Source organism: Salvelinus namaycush, chromosome 15, assembly GCF_016432855.1.
Source record: "Salvelinus namaycush isolate Seneca chromosome 15, SaNama_1.0, whole genome shotgun sequence".
Lineage (NCBI taxonomy): Eukaryota > Metazoa > Chordata > Actinopteri > Salmoniformes > Salmonidae > Salvelinus > Salvelinus namaycush.
Window position 1 is genome coordinate 22470077 of NC_052321.1, and position 17956 is coordinate 22488032.

General features: G+C 43.6%; 1 protein-coding gene and 1 pseudogene across 3 annotated transcripts; one reads left to right on the forward strand and one right to left on the reverse strand.

Annotated features, from left to right (window-relative positions):
* Positions 1–850: 850 nt before the first annotated feature.
* Positions 851–2939, reverse strand: LOC120059884 (gsk3b interacting protein). Of its 3 annotated transcripts, none has more exons than XM_039008950.1 (3): positions 2716–2939; positions 1811–2047; positions 851–1696 (listed from the first exon to the last, which is right to left on the reverse strand). In XM_039008950.1, the coding sequence occupies exons 2-3, from the start codon at positions 2045–2047 to the stop codon at positions 1538–1540; spliced, it is 396 nt and encodes a 131-aa protein (XP_038864878.1). In that variant the 5' UTR covers positions 2716–2939; the 3' UTR covers positions 851–1537. The 3 variants fall into 3 exon arrangements, with proteins under 3 accessions (XP_038864878.1, XP_038864877.1, XP_038864879.1); XM_039008949.1 differs by having other exon boundaries at positions 1811–2050; XM_039008951.1 differs by lacking the exon at positions 2716–2939 and having other exon boundaries at positions 1811–2071.
* Positions 2940–3212: 273 nt separating this feature from the next.
* On the forward strand, positions 3213–17856 carry LOC120059994 (annotated as a pseudogene).
* Positions 17857–17956: the final 100 nt, after the last annotated feature.

Sequence of the window (17956 nt, forward strand, 5' to 3'; positions counted from 1 at the left end):
AGAGAAACATAAATGAGAATATACTATAATATGACAGACACCAGGAAGTCCTTAATTCAACCACACAAAACTGTAGCTCACATATTTTTCATAAAATGTCTCCCTCATCTGACCTCTTCTCAAACTATCAGGTCAATACCAACATCTGTATTTAGTATTCATAACAGTAATGTGAATAGTAAATGAAAATGCATTTCCTTGTTTGAAATGCATAAATTATATTTGCCCAAATAACAAAAGCAGACGTTGAAACCCTTCTAATAATGGCCACTTGACTGTTTTGAATAATATTTGACCCTTCTCAATGTTATTCAAAACTCAGGAGTGTTAAATGAAAAGTGACAAACAATACATGTTTAACTACCATGACAACAATGAACACTTCAGTAACTAAGACATGGGTTATGTAAATGATTTGTACATTATTTTGCCAAAGAGCATACCATGGGTCAATCGTTAAGGCAGTTTATGAGTCATAACATCAGAGGGGGTGGTTGATGGATTTTGAAAACAATCCCCACATCTCTCTCTTTGGCTGTTTCAATGAGACATGCACTCGCTGATGTACATAGAAGGCCAAATACACTTATTTCAGTGGACGGCAGAGAACAACTTTATTAAGTAACATACATTTTGAATTTGTATATATTTTATATATTTTTAGTACTTTTTCTCCCCAATTAGTAGTTACAGTCTTGTCCCATCGCTGCAACTCCCGTAAGGACTCAGGAGGCGAAAGGTCGAGAGCCATGCATCCTCCGAAACAAGACCCTGCCAAGCCGGACTGCTCGCTTAACCCGGAAGCCAGCCGCACCGTACAACTGACGATGGAAGTCAGCGTGCATGCGCCTGGCCGGCTGCGACACAGCCTGGTATCGAACCCGGGTCTGTAGTGACGCCTCTAGCACTGTGATGAAGTGCCTTAGACATTTGCGCCACTCGGGAGGCCCTTAAGTAACATACTTAAAGTATAATCTAACTATGTAGAGGTAGAGCAGGGTTAATGAAGTGTGGGAGTTCCGGGGGGATAAACACTGCGACATATTGTCAAACTTGACAGACAGTTCTTTACAAAAGCCACAAACCTGAATGTGAATAATGACAGAAGATAATCCTAGTCACAGACTGACACAGCAGGTCTAAATCATTGTTGTGAATAACATGAACATGAAACCCAATGCGGAGGGCTCCGTATAGCTCCACATTGACATAATTGGTTGACGCTAGGTGGGGGCGGGAGGTCCTGTATATACACAAACTCACTTCCTTCATAACAGCTCTGCTCTACTCCTCTAAGCGCAAAAAGTATAAATGCCCTGACTTCTGCAGTGGCCGTATTGCAATAAATGCAGTATGGCCACTGCAGACGTCGCATTGACCACGCAGATGCTTTTAGTAGTACATTAGTACTGTAGTAGTAGCTAGATGTCTGGTCAATAACCTGATGAGAATGGTTGCTATGTTTGTATTCGTATAGTACAATTGATGTCCCTACAACCCTTGTTTCACTTCCACATCATTAGCTCCATTTTGTCTTTCATTGTCCATTTTGCTGCAGCCTCTCCAATCGCTGTAGCAGGGCATTCCCAAAGGCTTCTCTGTAGCCTGGGCTGAGGGTATCCAGCAGTGAATAAATGGTCTCAAAGTATTGGGTGCTCAAGCTCTCATCCACCTGGTCAAAGACGTAGCCAACCACCTGTAAGGTAAAATAGAGAGTGGTCAATCATATACCAGTAGGCCTACACAGAATAACAGCTGAACAGCACAAATGAAATAATGGCACAAATTAAATAGTGTTGATATCCCTCACCCTTAGTCCAGCTTCATTGAGCTCAAGGCAATAACGATTGCCCTCTCTTGTTTCCACGTTGATGTAGGCCACAGCCAAAGCACTGTCCAAATTTGAGGACACATACATTTCAGCCACGGCGAATAACACATCGTTGACCACTGCCTCTGCTTCCAACCTCATGTCCTTCACATGATCAATACAGTCTTCATCAAATAAGGAGACAGGCGAGTCCTCTGGTTGGTAGTCTATCTCCATCTTCTTCACCAGACACACACAAAAACACCAGACACAACTGTGAGGTTAAAGGTGCAATCAGAAAATGAAGTATAGTAGCTAAATGCTAGCTAAGTACAACTGTTTTAACTACAAGTGTTATCATACAATAATAAATGTGTTTTCGTGGTCATCGGATACATTGTAAACTAAGATGTAAAGCTTCAAACGAACGTTCCTCGCACTATATCCAAGGAGGTAGATGATACAAGCAAGTTCCACCATCATGGAATCCACCTAACGTTAGCTCAAGGGTTTACTTTTTTGGTGGGTGGGCCCAGTCTGTGATTTTTAACAAACATTAGTAGGGCTTTAAAGGCTGGTGTGTTGTGATTGTTTTGAATTCATTCATGAATAATGTGAAAACTTTTGTGATGAGTTAGAGTATGACTAGCGCTAGTATCCAATAACATAGTTATTACTGTTTACCACTTATCATTCAGTGACAAGACAGTCCACCATCATCACCATGTTAGCTTGCTAGCTAGCTTACGGCCAATAGCAGCCAATATCCGTGGCTATGGGTTCTCTTTGTAGTAGGAATTGTTTTGACAATGACATAAACAGAATCATGAATATATGTAAACTTCAACAGTACCAGGAAATATTGTCATTTTTGTCAAATTAGTTTTTCTAGCTGCGTTACTCACCTCCTCCGTGGTTGTTTTTAAGGTACTTCCGGGTGATCAACAAAGATTTCTGTCATGAAGATTTCAATTTCTATTGCTTTATCAGCATGACGTAACAATGTAGATATTTCCAAAGAGTACTTTGGAAATTATTCATTAACAATATCAATAACAAAATCATTTAAAATAATAATAATCAAGATTGTCACAAACAGGACAATCAGTAACGACAGAGCGTAGCAGTGGTGTAAAGAGGGGGTGGGGGCAATGCAAATAGTCTGGGTAGTAACGACTATCAAAATATTCTGATCAATGCCAGTTGTTCTGTTTTAACACCACCGTAGTTAAACATTGTGATAACACCTTCTCTTTCAACATTGCAATTATTCAGAAGTCATGCGAAAAAGTTCAAGTAGAATGGCTTGTGGATGAAAAGGCTTTGCTAGAAGCATATGCGCAGTAAACACTTTTAGTTGATTTACGCAGAAGGGGGGTGGAGTTTGAATGTGTACTTCCGTCTGTCTTTTTACGTACAGCGGAACGTGGAAAGCGTCAACGTTGCGGAGTCATGAAATTGTTTGTAAACAATTCATACAGAACGTGAGAAATTAAAGCTATTCTGTGATTAAATTGCTACATAGAACCCATTATATGACATGTAACATACTGCCTTACCATGTCAGTTGAGCTATATTCAAGATGTTAATGAGGTTCATGCTAGCTCGGTGCTAACTAATAAACAATCCCAGACGAGAAACAATAAATCGATGCTGTGGGGATTTAATTTTATAGCCATTGACATACCCTCCAAGCTTGTCGTACTAACTACATCCTTGATATCAAACTGTAAGATTATTTTGGGGCTAGCAGTATTGTCAAACCATTAACAGAAACCTAGATGTCGGATTTTTTCAGTTAGCGGTATGGACAGGATTATCAAGTGAGCAGACACCCGGCGTTAGCAAGCAATGACGTGATGCCAGAGACAGTTTTGGCTAGCTAGCTGATAATGCCACCCATTCGGTTTAGATTTTAGCCCGAATCTTAGAATTAAGGGTGAGGGTGGTGTACCTAACATGCAGCTACTAACAGTAATGCTGTCTACCTCTCCTAGGAGTGACAATAATATTGCTACTATACATGGTAACTTACTGGTACTGAATAACTTGTCATCTAGTGTGGTGATCAAATGTATAGTTGAGAGTTTCAATGTTATGTTCCATCTCATTGGCAGGTACAGCAAACTGAAGTTGAAATTATTGCCACATATCTCCTCCCTGTGTGTAAAGGATGTTTTCCTGTCTTTTGGAAGTCTTCAGAATGACAAGACTGATACTGCCAATGCTAAATTATTTGAAGAGAAATATATAGTTATCCAACATCCTTTTTCTCCATACAACATATTTGTTGAATACTGAATTCAACAGCCATTTGGAAGCCACCACAATTAATCAGACCAACATGCCGTGGCCATTTTCTGAATCTATAAAGAAGCGGGCATGCAGATACCTTTTGCATCGGTATTTGGGCAATTTCCTACAAGAGAAGCTGAGCTTAGATCAGCTAAGTTTAGACCTCTATCAAGGAACTGGATCACTGGCACAAGTGCCATTGGACAAGTGGGTAAATTCAACCTTTTATGTAGCTAAGCAAATATTAATACCGGTAATGGGATTTGTATTGACATACATACTGACAGTGTACCTTTGCCTGAGAGCTTTTTCTCCCCCCTCAGTCTTTAAATGAGGTCCTTGAGTCAGTGGATGCCCCCTTCGAGGTAATAGAGGGCTTCATCCAGACCATCTCTCTGACCGTACCATGGGCGTCCCTGCTGCAGGAGAACTGTGCCCTGGAGGTCAAGGGGTTGGAGATGGTGTTCAGACCCAGACCACGTATGGGTGAGGGGACACCTCAATCACCTCCATCTCTGTTTGTCTCTTCATCATCATCATTGCATTATGGCTGCTACTTGTGCACACACAGCTAACTAGCTAGCGATTCCACATCGACTACAGATAAATAAACCATGTTGACAATGTTGACCCTTGTGTGCCACTAGCCTCATGTATGGAACCCATGTATTGGTCCAGCTTCATGAAGAGCAGCATGCAGCTTGCCAAAGAGTGTCTGAGCCAGAGACTAACAGATGACTTGGGGGAGAGCTTCCAGCCATAGGAGGGATTGGAGAAGTTTGCAGAGACCATAGAGATGGGTGTGGTAGATCATTACCATACAACAACACTTGAGTGGGCTTTCTTTCCAAGCATCAGAGGATTGATAACAATGTCTTCTTTGTCATTTCTTTAGTTCTGAGAAGGGTCAAGGTTACTTTTTTGGACACTGTTATCAGAATCGAACATTTTCCAGAAAATTCCAAAACAGGAATCAGTCTTGAGTTGCGCATCAACAAGTAAGTTGAGGTTACAAGTAGGGAACTACTTGCACATTTATCTTGAAGTAGTGCCCAATACCTTTAACTTAGGTATTTCTGATTTTATTTAGCATTTTCAATACATTTACACTACATGAGCTCTTACATCCTTATCTGTGTTGTGTTGTTCAGGATTGTTTACTGTGATGAGACTGGTGAGAGCTTCAGCGTAAATGTGCACCAACTCACCACATTTGCACATAAAAACTTGCAGCTGGAGGGAGTCACCGTCTTCTGGGACGAGTTCTCAAAGGCGGCCAGAGCCGGCTTCAAGTCCTCACCCACCCCAACAGTGAGTACATTAAAATAATCCTCTGTGTAGTTTGGAAGCATAGAGAACATATACTAACGCACCCCCTTTTTGCACCCCCCCAGGAGACAGAGGCCAAGCTATCCCCCAGCTGGAACACTAGAATCATCTGTGAGCCACACCCCCAGTTCACAGAGCCTGTTTCCTCAGCAACACTCTTTAAACCCATGCAGATTGGTCACCTTAGTGGCAGAATTGAACTGTCCCGTGTCCTGAAACAGAACCAAACCATGCCTGGAGCAAAGGTTAGTACAGCATCCTCACATGATTGAAATGGCACAGCAACTGTGAAACTTGGACACACTGAAATGCACAAAATGTCTATTATCTTGGGTCTTTACAACAGTATTTTTGTTTTTCAGTTGGATGTTGATGGACAGATAAGCAAAATGATCGTGCTGCTATCTCCACGGCAAGTTCACCTACTCTTGGACATGTTTGGAGTTTTTTCAGGCTCAGGTTGGTTTAATTATGGTAATTGAATGATGATATCTTAAAAGGAGCCACGTCAGACGTTGGTGAGTGAAACACTAAAATCGTCTGCTTTTGTGTGCGAAGCTGGGCCGGATTGGGGGAAGGACAAGAGGAACCGTCCCATGCAGCAGGAGGATGAGTATCGGCTCCATATGGAGCTAAATCGCTGCCTGAAGAAGGAGTCCGACCCTGACCTCTTCGTGAGCCAGACCACCAGAACTGTGTCCAGCCGAGGTTCGGATGAACTGTTACCCGCACCTACTATGTTTAATAACCTGGTGATTTGGATTGAGCTTTTTGTTTTTGTAGGCCCATATCTTGATATCATTAACAATTGTTTGATCTAGCTTCTTTGTTGTTGGCACAGAGGATGTCTTCTTCTCCATGACTGACATGGACATGTCTCATAGCCTGTCATCCCTCCCTTCCCTGGGGGAACCTCCCACTGTGGACTTGGACCTGTCACTCAACAGTAACTACTCCCCCTCCCTAGGAGAGTCTACTGGCAATACCACGGTATGCCTCATAACCTAACCTAATGGTATGGGGATTGTAACATAGAGGACAAAAGAACAAAGAAATGTACTAAGATCCTCTGGAACGATTACCTGGACGTGCCCAGACAGAAGGAGAAGCAGTCCCAGGAAAGCCCATTCCTGACACGGGACTCACCACTCCAACACAAACTGCTGAGACAGACCTGTAATACTGCATTCACACAGGCAGCCCAATTGTGATGTTTTTTTTCACTAATTGCTGTTCTGACCAATCAGATCAGCTCTGAAAAAGAGCTGATGTGAAAGATCTGATGTGATTGGTCAAAAGAAAAATCGGTGGAAAAAAGATCAGAATTGGGCTGCCTGTGTGAACGCAGCCTAAGAACCAGCATCATGCACTCTCACTCACTACCATTTAGAATAAATTGAGCAGACAAATAAACATTATTTTTTAAAGGAAGAAAGCTGTTTGAGTCAGTATTCCTATTCAGTTCTTAAGACAGTAACTTCTTAATCTAACATTGTTTGATGCCGGAGAAAACAGAAATGTCATGGTAGTGTTTATGTTTACAAGTCATTAATTCACACATTTTGTCCTGTGTGTCAGCCCACCCAACCAAAGCCCACAGTGATCAGTCCAGGCCAGAGCTGGTCTTCAGGCTGACACTGGGGAACCTGGCTGTATGTGTTCTCCACATTGACCCCCTGCCGGATGCTGCCCCCAGCCCCGTCCCTCATGGCTGCTGACTTCTTTAGGATGGTCTGTTCTCACCAGCTCCCTGCAGACGGATTCATCCAGTTTAGGGCAGCTTTTGATGAAGCCTGCCCCTACGACCACCTCGGGTGATCTTATTGACATTGTCTGTTAATATTTTTGAATCTCCTTTACCCCCTTAGTAACTTGACTGATTCAACCCCATTTTGCATATGTCAAATCAAATTTTATTAGTCACATGCGCCGAATACAACCGGTGTAGACCTTAGTGAAATGCTTACTTACGAGCCCCTAACCAACAATGCAGTTAAAAAAACAAAAACATTTAAGAATAAGAGATAAAAGTAACAAGTAATTAAAGAGCAGCAGTGAAATAACAATAGCGAGACTATATACAGGGGGGGGGGGGTACCGGTACAGAGTCAATGTGCGGGGGCACCGGTTATTTGAGGTAGTGTGTACATGTAGGTAGAGTTATTAAAGTGACTATGCATAGATGACAACAGAGCGTAGCAGTGGTGTAAAGAGGGGGTGGGGGCAATGCAAATAGTCTGGGTAGCCATTTGACTAGATGTTCAGGAGTCTTATGGCTTGGGGGTAGAAGCTGTTTAGAAGCCTCTTGGACCTAGACTTGGCGCTCCGGTACCGCTTGCCGTGCAGTAGCAGAGAGAACAGTCTATGACTAGGGTGGCTGGAGTCGTTGATCATTTTTAGGGCCTTCCCCTGACACCGCCTGGTATAGAGGTCCTGGATGGCAAGAAGCTTGGCCCCAGTGATGTACTGGGCCGTTCGCACTACCCTCTGTAGTGCCTTGCGGTCGGAGGCCGAGCAGTTGCCATACCAGGTGGTGATGCAGCCCGTCAGGATGCTCTCGATGGTGCAGCCGTAAAACCTTCTGAGGATCTGAGGACCCATGCCAAATCTTTTCAGTCTCCTGAGGGGGAATAGATATTTTGTTGTACCCTCTTCACGACTGTCTTGGTGTGCTTGGACCATGTTAGTTTGTTGGTGATGTGGACACCAAGGAACTTCAAGCAATTTTTTGGGCCTTTCTTTTGATTTTCCCATGATGTCAAGCAAAGAGGCACTGAGTTTGAAGGTAGGCCTTGAAATACATCCACAGGTACACCTCTAATTGACTCAAATTATGTCAATTAGCCTATCAGAAGCTTCTAAAGCCATGACATCATCTTCTGGAATTTTCCAAGCTGTTTAAAGGCACAGTCAACTTAGTGTATGTAAACTTCTGACACACTGGAATTGTGATACAGTGAAATAATCTGACTGTAAACAATTGTTGGAAAAATGACTTGTGCCATGCACAAAGTAGATGTCCTAACCGACTTGCCAAAACTATAGTTTGTTAACAAGAAAGTTGTGGAGTGGTAGAAAAACGAGTTTTAATGACTCCAACCTAAGTGTATGTAAACTTCCGACTTCAACTGTATTTCCTCACTGTTGGTCTGGGTTTCCTCTGCAGGAGTTCCTGATTGCAGTGGGAATGAAAGGGGCCACACTCCAGCACCGAGTGGTTCCCCCCAAACTGGGCTGGTATGACCAGGTAAACTCAACACCTGTTAATCCAAGGTGTTGTTTGTGTACAGTTCAATGCCACAACTTATCTTAATCATATCTTAAGCATCCCTTTGAACAGATGAACCATACTCCTGACTGATCAGTGTTTCTTGGTTGTGTGTAACAGATCGTAGACTTCCTGAATGTGTCTGATGAGCCTGTGTTGGGTTACACCCCCCCCTGCCTCAGTCACCACCCTTCATCTCCACCTGTGGAGCTGCTCACTAGATTACAGGTGCTGTTGACTGACTACAATGCATTCGGAAAGTATTCAGAACCCTTGACTTTTTCCTAATTTTGTTACATTACAGCCATATTTTCTTCCTCAATCTACATAGAGTACCCCATAATGACAAAGCGAAAGTAAAAAAAAGTTGTAAATATATTAAAAATAAAAAGCAGAAATACTTTATTTATATAAGTATTCAGACACTTTGCTTTAAGACTCGAAATTGAGCTCAGGTGCATCCTGTTTCCATTTATCATCCTTGAGATGTTTCTACAACTTGATTGGAGTTCACCTGTGGTAAATTCAATTGATTGGACATGGTTTGAGAAGGCACACACCTGTCTATATAAGGTCCCACAGTTGACAGTGCATGTCAGAGCAAAAACCAAGCCACGAGGTCGAAGGAATTGTCCGCAGAGTTCCAATACAGGATTGTGTCGAGGCACAACTCTGGGGAATGGTACCAAAACATTTCTGCAGCATTGAATGTCCCCAACAACACAGTGGCCTCCGTCATTTTTAAATGTGAGAAGTTTGGAACCACCAAGACTCTTCCAAGAGCTGGCCGCCGGGCCGAACTACGCAATCGGGGGAAAAGGGCCTTGGTCAGGGAAGTGACCAAGAACCCGATGGTCACTCTGACGGAGCTCCAGAGCACAGAGCTTCCTCTGTGGAAATGGTATTACTTTCCAGAAGGACAACCATCTCTGCAGCATTCCACCAATCAGGCCTTTCTCTTCAGTAAAAAGCACATGACAGCCCGCTTGAGTTTGCCAAAAGTCACCTAAAGGACTCTCAGACCATGAGAAACAAGATTCTCTGGTCTGATGAAACCAAGATTAAACCCTTTGGCCTGAATGCCAAGCGTCACGTCTGGAGGAAACCAGGCACCATCCCTACGGTGAAGGATGGTGGTGGCAGCATCATGCTGTGGGGATGTTTGTCAGTGTTAGGGACTGGGACACTAGTCAGGATCGAGGGATAGATGAATGGAGCAAAGTACAGACAGATCCTTAATGAAAACCTGCTCCAGAACACCTTCCAACAGGACAACGACCCTACGCACACAGCCAAGACAATGCAGGAGTGGCTTCGGGACAAGTTTCTGAATGTCCTTGAGTGGCCCAGCCAGAGCCCAGACTTGAACCTGATCGAACATCTCTGGAGAGACCTGAAAATATTTGTGCAGCGACGCTCCCCATCCGATCTGCAGAGAAGAATGGGAGAGACTGCCCAAATACAGGTGTGCCAAGCTTGTAGTGTCATACCCAAGAAGACGAGGCTATAATCACTGCCAAAGGTGCTTCAACAAAGTACTGAGTAAAGGGTCTGAATCCTTATGTAAATGTCATATTTCAGTTTAATATTTCTAATAAATTTGCTAATATTTAAAACAAACCTGTTTTTGCTTTGTCGCTATGGGGTATTGTGTGTAGATTGAGGGGGGAAACTATTTAATTATTTTCAGAATAAGGCTGCAATGTAACAAAATGTGGAAGAAGTCAAGTGGTCTGAAATACTTACCGAATGTACTGTATGTCACGTTCATGACTTAACTCATCTGTATTTTCTATGTATTCAGTGTTTGTATTTTAACATGCTATATTCCCTCTGCAGACCCCTGTATCTCCCACTCAGGTCTCTGATGGTAGTGGAGACATTCAGCATCTCCAGCAGTCTCCTTAGACCACTCATCCTCCTCTCTCAGGTACTGTTGCAGCACTGGTCATGTCATTGAAATAAAATCAGCAGTGGCGTATCACTGGATGTTTCTGTATTTTGTGTTGTTTCTAGGATCATTTTGGATGAAGCAGCTTTGTTCCTCTCTGACAAGAGCAATGCCGTCTCTGTAAATCTATTGCGAGGTGAGACGATTTCTGTTACATTTTCAATTTGATTGTCAAAGATCCTTTAGACGCTCTGACCAGTAACCCATGTGCGTTATCGCCCAGACTGTGCAGGTGGTAGACATGGGAACATTAGAGCTGAGGAGCACTGCGGTCAAACCTGGAGTGGACAGAGAATTGGTAAGAGCTGACAAACTCTGTTGATCTATGATAAACCTATTTCCAACAACAAGACGTCACCGTTGAGCCATTCTTCTCACTGTGTCTTTTGACAGACTGAGCCCAGATTTGAGCTGCGCTGTTCCAGTGATGTCATCCACATCAGAATGTGTTCAGACTCCTGTGCTGCTCTGATGAACCTCATCCAGTACGTGGCCAGCTATGGAGACCTACTGCCCCCTCCTGGGCCAGAGGCCAAGCGCACCAGCTCCAAACAGAGCGCAAAGGTCAGCTTTTATACCCCTCAGATACATTTATGACTCATCATAGCCTTGAGTGATGAGCAGTGAATGGTCAGTGGAGAATTTGTTGTATCTGTATATTGTGAGGCACATTTGACACAACAAAGCCATTACAATTACAGTATATCAAACTCTTTTGAGAGAGTAGAACAGTCTGAACTGTGATTCTAAATACTGTAGTGAGGATATGGACTCTGCTGTCTGCTGAGTTAAAATGTTGTTTATGTCTGGCCAGCCGGAGGCTCCAAGCCGGCCCCCTTCCCAGGCTCCTCTTCTCCCTGAGGCTGAGCAGCAGATGCTGCAGGACCTGATGAGTGAGGCCATGGAGGCAGACAGTCAGCACACCCTGGCACTGCAGCGCAACGGTGAGACTATATACAACCACAACTATTTAACATTCACTTAATGTATAGAAGTTAATTTGACTAGACTCAACTGGTCCCACTCCCTCCTCAACCGCTACAGGAATACACGAGGAGCAGAATCAGGACCTCGACCCGTCTCGCTCTGACCTCTTCCTTTTCCCGGACGAGAGCGGGAATCTGCCGCAGGAGCCGAGCCCCATGTACCTCACGTCCACTCCCCCCTCATCACCGCTGCCCCTAACCTGGCCATAGAGAACGACGACTTCTTTATTCTAGAGACCCCGGGCTCCAGAACAGACGTAAGAGTACGCATCTTATACAGTTACTTACTCAGCATGTTGGATAACTAGTACATTTAGTCTGTCTATTGCATTGGTGTGAAAGGTGTGTTTATTGCCTCAGGATCGGGACGAGGAGCCAGTGGTGAATAAGTTGATCCCAGACTCCATTGAGATCAAAGACAACCACTTTGGCCAGCCCCTGGACAGCAGGGACTCCAGCAGGGGAGCCCTGAAGTTCCCCGTCCCAGAGGTGCGCTACCTCATCAGGGAGATCTCTGTCATCTGGCACCTCTACGGAGGGAAGGACTTTGGGAGCGCCACATTCACCTCCTCTCCTGCTAGAAGTCGGGGGTGAGTGTGTTTGTGCATTGGACTGTTCAACTGTTCTTTATTACAACAACAATACTAGGAGATGTGATTGAACTGAAATTGTGTCAAATGACAAGATGGAAAAAGAAAAAAGGATGTAGAGTAATGGTGAAAAGGTGCAACAGATGATCAAGTGTCCTCTGTTAATGTTTGGGTTATGTTGAAGGTGTACCCCACACAGCTCCCCCTCCCAGACCCCAGTCAGACAGAGCAGGGGTGGAGGACGGGGCAGGAACCTTGACGCCCTGATGGAGATCCAGCTCAGCAAGGTAAGAGGACTTCACAAGCCCTCTCCTGTAACAATACAACATGTAGGCTATGTATGCCAAATGGGATGATAAGTGCATCCTTTAGTATGAAGCTAGAGTTGAGGACCTCTTGCTCTTTTCCCAGGTGCGGTTCCAGCATGAAGTCTACCCCCAGGCCTCAGTGGCCTCAGCCTAAGTCCCGGCAGGTGTTCATCATCCAGGACCTGGAGATCAGAGACAGACTGGCCCCCTCCCAGATGAACAAGTTCCTGTACCTCTACTCCAGCAAGGAGATGCCCCGCACTGCCCACTCCAACATGGTGAGAGACATTATGCATATAGAGAGAATGATTGGCTATGAAAAGCCAACTGACATTTACTCCTGAGGTGCTGACCTGTTGCACCCTCGACAACCACTGTGATTATTATTATTTGACCCTGCTGGTCATCTATGAACATTTGAACATCTTGACCATGTTCTGTTATAATCTCCACCCGGCACAGCCAGAAGAGGACCCCTCATAGCCTGGAACCTCTCTAGGTTTCTTCCTAGGTTCTGGCCTTTTTCCTAGCCACCGTGCTTCTACACCTGCATTGATTGCTGTTTGGGGTGTTAGGCTGGGTTTCTGTACAGCACTTTGTGACATCAGCTGATGTAAGAAGGGCTTTATAAATACATTTGATTGATGTAGAGTAATGTCCATGTGATTGTGGTCACATTAAAGACATGATAGTGGTTAAGGCATGTATGTTTATGCTGAATGTGTTCTCTGTGGTTCTCTGTAGCTCAGTTGGTAGAGCATGGCTACAGCAACGCCAGGATAGTGGGTTTTAATCCCAGAACCACTCATACTTTAAAATGTATGCACACTTGACTAAGTCACTTTGGATAAAAACGTTTGCTAAATATTATATATTTTTGTTTGTTTTCTTGCAGCTAACAGTTCGGGCTCTGCATATGTGTCCAGAGACAGGTCAAGCACCCCTGGAATGCTCTCTGCGAGTCTCACACATGCCCCTTCGTCTCAACATCGACCAGGTGAGCCAGAGATAAACATGCTGGTTTTATCCAGTTAATCATACCTCTTTCTGAGGTTTCCAAAAGATTTCAAGCCATAGAAATGTAATGCTTTCATATGGTCTCATTTAACACATTTTCAGTTATACTATTGATCCCTTTGAAATTACCCCTGGCTTTTTTATTTTCTTGTAGGATGCATTGTTTTTCTTGAAAGACTTCTTTTCCAACCTTGCTGCTGAAGTTGAGATATTTTCTCCACCTGATCAAGAAGGTAAAATATCCTTGGCTAGAGGCTTGTACATTATGAACAATGTAGCATATTGAGTAGATTTTAATCATAGGTTATTTCATGATTTGTATCCGAGCAAAATGTTGACCCTCAATGATGCATTTGTTGGTCTGCAGCCCTGTGCGTTTCAATGAAGAAGCCATCTGCCCCAGAGGTGTCCTGCAGCTTCACTAAGCATGGAGGTGGGAGCCAGGACTCGGCGCCCATCATCTCTGTGCCTGCCCAGAGCCGCATCAACGGCCTCACCTTATCCAGTAACAGCGACACTGGGGAAGCTGAGGCTGCCACTGCATCATCCTTCACTGACCAGCCCATCTTCTTCAGGTAGGTGTCCCTTACTCTGTAGAGGTGGACAGGCACCTGATGTCATTTGGGTTAAGGCATAACTTATCTTCATCTTACTATATGTGTTCTACACACAAATAATTAAGTGTTTGAGTTTTGCTAGCAAATTATGAAATATTTGTTTGATTTCCCTCAGAGTTTTGGTTTACCTCTGAAGTTCCTATTCGTCTGGATTACCATGGAAAACACGTTTCAATGGAGCAAGTATGTTGTTTTAACAATCTCTAAAAACATACTGTATACAAACACATTCAGTTTTGTAATCAGGGATTCCAGTGTTGACAGACTTGACAACTGGTGTTGTGCAGCCAACATACTGTGCAATATTTTGGTTAACAAGCGCCGATGATGTACAGTAGCTCCATTTATGAAGAATGTGCATTTCTTACTCTCACAGTAGTACATGCTCATGTTTCTTGCACTGCTCCTCTGTTTCTGGGAACATTTGCTGGGATTGTGATTGGGTTGACACAGTTGAATTGCTCCGAGCTGAAACTAAGGAGATTATACTACAGACAAGGGTAGGTTTAATCAGTACAGTCCCTTCATATTCGTATGATTTGTTATGACAGGACATACCAACACTTAATTGGGTTATTCCTGGTGTTAAATGATGACACACAATCCATTGTCTAGTATAAAGAATACAGTATGCAGAAACCATAAGAACATTCTTGGTTTTCTTCCAGACTGTTGAGAGTGGATAAGCTCTTTTCCTATGCAATAAATGAGTGGCTGAATGACATCAAAAAGAACCAGCTGCCAGGACTGTTGGGTGGCGTGGGACCTATCCACTCGCTGGTACAGTTGGGTAAGTAGGACATGTGTAAGTTGATAAACTGGTGTTGAAGCACTGTAATGTATTTACCTATTAATCAGACAGTATTTTTCCTGTTCCTGAAATTACTAACTGTTTTTTGTAAGAAGATTCTGTCTAAGCCTCTCAGAACCACACAATATATTATGACTAAGGTCATGCTTGTTTTGGCCAATTGGTCCACAATGGAAATGAGTCTAAGCTTTTGGTTCAACCTAAAGACTATTGTTATACATACACTGAGTGTACAAAACATTAGGAACACCTTCCTGATATTGAGTTGCACCCCCTTTTCCCCTCAGAACAGCCTCAATTTGTTGAGGCATGGACTCTACAAGGTGTTGAAAGTGTTCCACAGGGATGCTGGCCCATGTTGACTCCAATGCTTTCCACAGTTGTCAAGTTGGCTGGTAGCGGATCTCCACTCCGACTTGCTTGTTCTGTCTCATCCCACAGCTCAATTGGATTGAGATCTGATGACTGGGTAGGCCACTGCAGTAAGCTGAATTCACTGTCATGTTCGTGGAACCATTCCTTGACAATCCTAGCATTGTGGCATGGGGCAGTATCCTTCTGAAAAAAATATATTCGCAGGTGGATACACTGCTACCATGAAGGGATGCACCTGATTGGCAATGATGTTCAGATATCCTGTGGCATTCAAACATTGCTCCACTTTTATCAAGGGGCCCAATGTGTGCCATGAAAACAAACCTCACACATCACACCAGCCTGCAATGTTCATTCTCCATACCCTAGTCCTCCCATTAGTGTGAAACAGCAGGAACCAGGATTCATCAGACCAGGCAATGTTTTTCCAATTATCCAGTGTCCAGTGTTTTCGTTCCTTAGCCCACTGCAACTACAGTTTCTTGTTTTTTTGCTGAAAGAAGTGAAACTAAGGTCGTCGGCTGCCATACCCCATTCGTGTCAAGGTATGATGAGTTGTGCATTCTTTTATGGGTCTTTGGGCACCAATGTTGTACTGGCCTGTCAGTTGACTAACTGTAGCCCATCAGTTGCTCTGCACAATTCGTGGGAGTCTCCTTTGTCCTCTTTTGTCAATGACCCATTTTCGACCACTGGTCGAATGTTTTGTACACTCAGTGTATATCGGAGTGTGTTAATGTGTATCTTAATAAACCAAAGTCAAATCAGAAATCCTGATCTAATCTGCCTTTTTTGCATTAACCAAATAATAACACACTTTTCCTTTTCCTCCTCGTGTTCAGTCCAGGGATTTAGGGACCTGGTGTGGCTCCCAATAGAGCAGTACCGGAAGCATGGTCGGGTTGTACGGGGATTGCAGCGTGGTACTGCCTCCTTTGGAACCTCCACAGCTATGGCTGCTCTGGAACTTACCAATCGCATGGTGCGGACTATCCAAGTAAAGAAAACTCACCCCAGTCCAGAAATACATGTATAGGTTGTAAAATGTCCTGCATCTCTTTTCAACTTCTGTGTTACAAGTTTATCCGGCTCCATGTAATGCAAAACAATTTGTTTGATTTGTGCTCTTCAGGCAGCAGCAGAAACAGCCTATGACATGGTATCTCCAGGATCCGATGAGAGGAAGACAAAGAGAATAACACGGTTCTCTCATTACAGATTGTCTCATCAGCCAGTTGATCTCCGGGAAGGTGTAGCCAAAGCTTACAGTGTTGTAAAAGAGGTAACTTGCATGATGCTAACATTTTGCATCTCATCTGCTTGTAGTGCTGCTTAGTGTTACACACTACAAGATTGAATACAGGATGAAGTTACCTGTCAGGACTGTAATAAATCATGCTCAATATTCGTGTTCCCCACAGGGAATCACAGACACTGCTCTGACCATCTATGACACGGCCATACGTGAGCACGAGCAGCGTGGGTTGACCGGGGCAGTGGATGGGGTCCTTCGACAGCTCCCCCCATCTGTGGTCAAGCCTATCGTCATGGCCACCGAGGCCACCTCCAACGTGCTGGGGGGCATGAGGAACCAGATTCACCCAGATGCACGCCAGGAAGAATCCCAGAAATGGCGGCAAGGGGAGGAGTGATGGCCGACGGCTTTCCAATTACTGAACTGATAGTTGTTCAGAATCAGAGGGCCGTGTATTTTCCTTCAAAGAAAACACTCCCTCAACTGTTGCAAGGCCCACTGAGTATTACAAGCTGGAAGGATCTGGCTCTGCAGATGTAATTATTTTGAGGTAAAATGGAGTGTCACTGAAAAGTCAGCGCTGGTGTAAATGAAACACAATTAGACTTGTGGCGGTTAGAGCTAGTGTGAATCAGCTTGTGTTACCTTTTATATCACATTTTCTCTTGCAGTGCCTTCATGGTAATATTATACTGTTGTACTACCATATGTTAGACAGAGGGACTCGTAGGAGCAGCTAGTGTGCAGAGTCAGAGGTCACTGTGCCATACTGTAGATCATAATTGATTACCTTGGCTATAGGATAGGACTGGCTTTTTTTGAATGTTGAGAATCTTTCCATAATGGTAACAGTAGTGCATCATATCCTAACATGGGACAGAGATGAGGAGTGGTGTCAGAAAGAGATGAGTACAGCACGTCTGTAGTTTGTCATATTCAACATTCGCTTATGTTAATTTGTGTCAAATAACACTAATATCTCAACGAGATGCTGTAAGCTATTGAAGTGTATGTCCCCTAACATTTTGTACAGTGTACCATGTATATGTGTGGGCTTCATAACTAACTATTCTATGTAACATTTCTTGCAGACAGAATCCTAAAAGACATTCTCAGTATTGTGTAATGTGTTGTGGTTAAAATATATAGATCTGCATTTTCAGTTACAGTAAAATGGGGGTGTTAGACTTTTTGCTGATTATGGCTGTTTAGTGACTCTGAAATACATTATACGAGCATTGCACTGTTCTGTGGCACAATTGTCTATGAAGCAATTTTTTGGGGGTCATGTTTAAATTGACATTTTATAAATGTAAAATTGAGAAGCAGTCTGTGTAATATAG